This window comes from Halyomorpha halys, unplaced genomic scaffold, assembly GCF_000696795.3.
Source record: "Halyomorpha halys isolate HHAL.00 unplaced genomic scaffold, Hhal_1.1 Scaffold612.1, whole genome shotgun sequence".
NCBI lineage: Eukaryota > Metazoa > Arthropoda > Insecta > Hemiptera > Pentatomidae > Halyomorpha > Halyomorpha halys.
The window spans coordinates 3,581-10,588 of NW_027114055.1; the positions used below are offsets into that span (position 1 = coordinate 3,581).

The following is a 7,008-nucleotide window of genomic DNA, read 5'->3' on the forward strand; positions in this document are numbered from 1 at the left end:
TGAGGTCTTTCGCGGTTTCTGTAATGTTCATATCTTTTTGTTTCGTAATTGGTAGGTTTTTTAAAGTCTTTGTGTGATTTGTTATAATAGTTATATTCTCTTTTGGATGTATATAAAGTTTGGTCGCGTCCGTACAGTCTTTCCATAATGTCTGAACAGTGGTTAAGTATAGCGTTTCTCATTTGGTCAACATCTATTAGTATCATATGGTTTAAGAAATCAGATAAGTCAGGGTGTAAATTATGTAGGATATGACTGTTTATTTCTCGATCTTGACAATTCATCATAGCTTGTTTATTTTCTATTTCGTCATCAAATTGTATGCGAGAAAATATTAATGATCTTATTTTTGCTATTCTATTTATAAAATCAACTGGATGTTCTCTTCTGTAAGGAAAGGTATGCATGAGTTCGCGTTTTAATTGTTCCACTGTACGTGATTCTTTAAATTGTTAAAGACTTACTCTTCAACTGAATTGAACGTGTTTGTTAACAGGCAGTCTCTAGCAAATCCTTTTAATTTTGATTTAACAATGGTTAGTAACTGGTCGTGATTTTGATTTTTTGACGTATTATTGTCTGAACATACATTATTAATAATTTGTCTAACGTCTTTAACGAAAAATACTACATGGTAAGGATTACCATCAAAACTGGACAAATGTCCATAATTTTCTTTGGTCATTTGATATGTTATTGCCATTTCGGTATGATTAGTTTCTAAAGATTCTGAATTAATATTACGCCTCTGTATTAATCTATCACCGGTTTTTCCCATAAAATAAAACAGTAATTATGATAAAAATTTGTGTATATACAAAAAAAATAAAATAATAACAAAAAAAATAATGGTTTACAAAAAAAATTATTATACCTCAAGTATTCTTAAAGTAGTTCCGGAGATCCAGTTCAGAAAAAATTCGGACTGGGGTTAAACTCGAAGAGTACCAAGGGTGATTTTTCGTAAGCGGTGCCTTCAGTCTTCTTGATTACCAGAGGTCTTCGATCCTTGTAGTATTTTTGATAGTACAAGTGATGGAGTCTTCCTGTAGTTTTGAGACGGAAAATGGCTAAGAACGGTCACGATTTTTTAATCACTCAAGTCGAACCCAGTCCCTGTTCGGGCACCAAATATGAACTATCACTCACGAAATACTAAAAAAAACTTTATTGGTATAATACAAACAAGAATGTTTGCATAGCAAGTGCTACTGAGCTAATGACACGTACTATAATGGTAGCTAGACTAAGTAGGGAGACATATATATAGTGGTGGGGAATTAGTGCTGATGCTACATTAAATTTGGTGGTGGTCCGGGGATAACTGTCGATGTAGGATTCTTAGTTTCAAAAACCGCTTCTTACTGGCCGTAGAATGCGTGATCTTTGGGACAGAGCTTATGTTTTTGAAATAGTTGTTAAAAAACATCGATATATTTTGGGTAATGTATTGTAAGCAACGATATTTTAAATCATCGATGTATTTTGGGTATTGTATTGTTAGCAACGATATTTTAAATCATCGATGTATTTTGGGTTATGTATTGTAAGCAACGATATTTCAAAACATCGATGTTTTTTGTTGTCGATGTCGTAGAATGAGTGATCGTTGGAACAGACCGTATGTTTCTGAAATAGTTGTTCAAAAACATAGATGTATATTGGGTAATATATTGTAAGTAACGATATTTTAGAACATCGGTGTTTTTTGTAGTGGATGTTATATCTGTAGATAATTCTAGCTTTCTATTTCTAGAAAATACTTGATTTAATTCACATTTTTAATTGATTCAAAGAAAAATAATGTTCTTTCCAGATAATCAGAGTTCACTAACTGAGAGAAGGAGAAGGTGAACCATATTGGGATGCAAACAACTGATACACAAACATCGGAGGCCAACATTTTTAGTTTTATACAACACCTACTAAAAGATTAATTTGCATATGTTACATTTCATTTATTCAATATAAAATTTACAGTTATAAATATTAAAGTACACTTACATTATCAAAGAATATTAATAAAGTAAATACCTTTATGATCAGGCACAACTAGATGAAATTTGTAAATAAATAAAGTTATTTTGCACAACACACTTAATAAAATAAAAAATAAATATAACAGGAAGGCTTTCAAATCAAGCCATCCATTATCTTCTCTTGCACTTGTGGCAGTACTTCTCTGTAACTAGCAAATTCCATTGTCAATCTTGCTGAACCAGAAGTAATTGTTCTTAAATATTTAGCATAACCCCTAAGTTCAGCCAATGGCACTTCAGAGACTATTTCCTACAAAATATCCATACAATTTTCATCAATAAGTCAATTATAAAAATATTCATTAGCTTAATAATTTATCAGTATTCCTAATCAATAGTATATGTATCAGTATGCAGAATGATTTATTTCTAAGATCAAATATTTCAGTGGTTGATCTAAGTCAAATTATAAACACCATACAATGTTTCTCAAAAGTTTAATATTTAAAAAAAAATTTCCCATATCAAAACAAAAATTTCTATATAATCACGTTCTAAAAGAAAAAAAATCTGTAATTTATTAATAGTTGTTTATGATGTTGCCACTAAGCTGCTTCAAGTAATAGATTAAATAAATAACAAAATTACTTCATATTCACATCCCTACAATTAGACACATTTTATGAAAAAGGATTTTGATTGGAATAAAAATTAAGGAAAAACTTAGTATTTAATTTTTTAAAATAAGATTAGTTGATTGAACCTGAGAATTAGCAGCACTTATTTTGCTCACAAAACAATCCATAACGAAGCATGATGATCTCTTCCTGCCAGAGAAGGAATACATCACCAAAATAATACAAGCCCAGTTAGATCAGCTACAATGAGAGCTACTCAAGTTTGGCGGTGAAACTAAGATCAATTAGATATAGACTGATTTATGGCATCTGGATGACTGAAAAGATGCCCCAGGAATGGATTACTGCACTGATCAGTCCCATAAATAAAAAAAGGGACAGGTGTCAAGTTCTGGGATAACCAAGGAAACCCATGCAGCTTACTAAGATAACTCTCACAAATACAAAGTGCAGAGTGAAGATTCAGGACAATATCTCCAGAAATTTTGATGTGACAAATAACCTTAGAAAGGGTGATCCAGTGTACCCTACACTGTTTAATTTGAGCTTGAAGATGGTAGTCGAGATCCATCTAGACAAACACCAAAGGAACTATTATGAATAGGTTGACTATGCAAATGACGTGATCACTCGCAGAAAACTCATATCATTGTCTGGAGTTTTCTAAGAATTCCAGGATAAGCTTTGAATAAGCTTGGTCTAGTGGTAAATGCAGACAAGGCAAAATACATGAGATCTACCAGAAGTGAAGAGCAAAACAGCCCATAAGTTGTGATGTATGGCCAGATTTTTAACAGTGTTGAGAACTTCAAACATTTGAAATCATTTGTCACATCAAAAAACAACACGAAAGATAAAATAAAAGCAGGGTTGGCAATTGGCAGTAGGTACTTACAAGTACTTCAAAAGGTGCTATGATTTCAATATCTTTTCCCCAAAGCCAAGCTCACAATATATCAGTCATCAGGCCTGTAGTAACATATGGCAGTGAAATGTGGGTTCGGAATTCAATGGCTTGGCCATTTGGAAAGGATGTCACACGATTGCCTTCCAAGAAGGCTGCTGTAAGAATTACCGGAAGTAAGAAGACCGTGAAACCATGCCTAAGATGGCTTGATGACGTAGAGGCAGACCTATGCCAATTAGGAGTAAGGAGATGGAGGATACAGGCCGCTGACAGAATCCATGGATTGAGGATAATTTCAGAAGTTAAAGCCCATCAAGGGCTGTAGAGCCATTACATAAATAAAAATAAAAGTCAGAAAAACTGTAAAGCTATTTAGTAACATATTGAAAAGAGATAAAAGCATTTACAATGTCATATGTTCATAAATACAAATACAATTTATTCAGACTACTTAATTTAAATCATTATTTTTTTATTTTACAAGTTTTAATTTATTTTATCAATAAAAAACTAGTTTTTTCATGTTATTAAAATTTCTGAAATTATTGTAACAAAAATTAATCTAAAAAGATAGAACATGAATTAGAGCAAAACAATATTAGAAAGAAACAGCTTTTTAGTGTCCAAAAATGAAAATTGATTACCTTTATTGCATATTTTGATGAAATATTTATAATATTAGCTCTACGTCTGGTCAGGTCACCCAAAACGGACTGAAGATACAGGTCTTCAACAGCTATACTGACTTCCATTATAGGTTCCAATAACTTAGTTCCTGTAACCTTCAGCATCTGAAAAAATCAAAGATAAACTTCAATATATTATTAAAAAAGCATTATTAAAAAAAAAACTTAAGGCAATAACAGACTTTATTCACACACTGAGCTGTAGCTGCAACCAACAAGGAATCAGGAATCCTTTTACTCATGGTAAGATTGTGCAAAACAATATAAGAATCAGTGACCTAAACATATTAGATAAATAGAATTAATTGTCTAGCATGTATTATGTGAATAAGAATAATCAATTATATACAATCAATAAGAATAGATGATAATAAACAGAATACCAATTATATATTCTGAAAAAAACACAAACTTATAAAACATAAAAAATTAAGGAGTTTTTTAGTACTATGCACTTTCCCTCAGACATCAATTGGAAAGTAATAAGTGAATTATTAGTGTGTGGAAATCAAGAAATATCTGTAATTTTGATAAAGTTTTGGGCAAAATTGACTAGTGGAATTACACAGCTATGATACCTGTCAGAGTTACAGTTTTGTAGTCCTGAAACTGTCCATGAGAAAGCATGTATGGCCACTTTTTTTTTCAATAATAATCAGTATCATAAAAATTAAAAAAAAAAAAAGAAGTGATTTCTGTTATTTCAATTGTTATAATCAAACTTAAATAACTTACAAGGGGAGGCTATGCACATGAAATCACAGATTTCAAAGAAACTGTGATAAAGAATATTTGACAACCGCCTGAGGTTTCTTGCTAATGTGCTATGAGCAGAGAAAAAAAATATTTTACATAATTGATTATTATCTAATTATCTGGTGAAATATAATTCATATCAAGTATTTTTACTTCTATTTCACAGCTTATAAATATTTTTAAATTGTTTCAACATTTTGCAACACACATTGAAAATGAGTCATATCTCGGGAACAATTCAACGTACGGATGTATGTACGTACAGCTCATTTTTATGTCCATTAAATATATTTATAAATATGGGTCAAATTTAATACTTTAAATTTTATTTACATATTTAAGTTACTTGTAATACATTAGGAGTTATTGGTAGTAAACCTAAACATACAAGGAGGGGATATTAAGCCTAAGTACCCTCAGGGAGTGGTTGTTTTATGGACTAACAGTACTTAAGATTACTTAGAATCTATTGAAAGAAATTAGTTTACAATTACTTTTCGGTTTACTTGTAATTTTACTGGACTATACTCTGAATCAGATAAGTTTAAAAATCAATAATGAAGTTAATTTTTTTTTGTAATTGATGCATACCAAATGAAAAAATTAAGCTTGAAGGTATTGTTCGTTGAAACGTTACTGCAAAAAATATAATAATCAAACATTTTCATGATAGATGGTTAAAATTTACAGTAATCAAATTTCTCCATTAGATAGAATCAACAGAAAAACAATATGATAGTAAAGATGTTGTCTTTACTAGCCTTTGATGATGATTTATTCATGAAAACTACCCCTTCAGACTGCAGTTGAATATTTTATCAACTTTAGGTTTTTGTGTCTTATAGTAAGGCAGTAATTTTTTTTTTTTTCATAAAATGTTGTGCAACCAAGAATTGAAATTGACCCTAAGGGTTTTCTCAATTTTTATTTGCTAATATAGAATATTACACTCAAACTAGAGTTGAGTCCCATGCATTTCATGCCTATATGCATATTCATCTTTCTAGAATATTTGCCAAGATCATTTTGAAAACGCTTGTAATAATCCTAAAGAATTCAAGCAATACCTCTCATGGTATGAAATGTATTTAACACATCTATAGTTTGAGTATAATATTCCGCATCAAATATAAAGTGTGAAAAACCTTCAGGTTAATTTTCATTCCTTGTTGCATGATAGTGGACACTTCAAATAGTACTGTCTCACTATAAAATGCACAAAAACCTAAAAAATCTGAAAAGTCCAACAGCGGTCTTAAGAGATTTTTAAAATAGTTTTGATTCCCTACAATAAAATTCTAGCATTAATAAAAAAAAAAATTAGCTTTAAAATTTTGTTATTAATTTTAAAATTGAACAGAAAAAATTGAAATTCAAATTTTTATAATGGTAGATGGTTACTATATATTAAATTAAATCTGTACCACTACAACCTATAAAGGGTCAGAGGTACACACAACAAAGGTTACTTTGTAAGGAAATACTGTTACTAGAACAGTTGTGCAAGGAAGTGATCTGGTTGTGCAAGCTTGACTGCCAGATTTTTACCCAATTAAGAGTACCCACTTTAAGAGGTCTGGGTGGACCTCCGGAGGATTCCATAACCCACAGGGTTGACTAATGGCTACAGTGTAACAAAAAACAAATTATCTGCCTATCCGGATTCGAACCCACGTCCTTGGAGTTAGTACCTTGCCTTAACGCAGAGCCATCGCACTCCCTATATATATATATAAAATTTACAATTTACGCTTACTATAAAGGGTGTTTCAGGGTTAAGTTGCCAAACTGAAAATATGAATTAAGAACCTCAAAACAAGAAAATAATTTCCTCTGAAGGTATGTCTGCAAACGCTTTATTTAGGAGATATTCACACCTAAAGATTTTCATTGTTATGAATTATTTAGGTTATATGAAATAAATAAAACTTATTGAGGTGTAGATAGTTGACCGTAGATTAATGCTTGAAGAAGTTTGTCTTGACCGTAGATTAATGCTTGAAGAAGTTTGTCTTGACCGTAGATTAATGCTTGAAGAAGTT

The 7,008-nt window shown here is 31.0% G+C and overlaps 1 protein-coding gene across 4 annotated transcripts in view; it reads right to left on the reverse strand.

The window, feature by feature from the left end:
• Positions 1-1,943: 1,943 nt before the first annotated feature.
• Positions 1,944-7,008, reverse strand: part of mRRF2 (mitochondrial ribosome recycling factor 2) — a 152,760-nt gene continuing 147,695 nt past the window's right edge. For all 4 annotated transcript variants that reach the window (XM_067051305.1, XM_067051304.1, XM_067051303.1 and 1 more), the window contains 3 exons: positions 4,393-4,488; positions 4,169-4,315; positions 1,944-2,289 (listed from right to left, as the gene is read on the reverse strand). In XM_067051305.1, the coding sequence (XP_066907406.1) occupies positions 2,134-2,289; positions 4,169-4,315; positions 4,393-4,488 (399 nt within the window). In that variant the 3' untranslated portion in view covers positions 1,944-2,133. The remainder of the gene's footprint in view (positions 2,290-4,168; positions 4,316-4,392; positions 4,489-7,008) is intronic.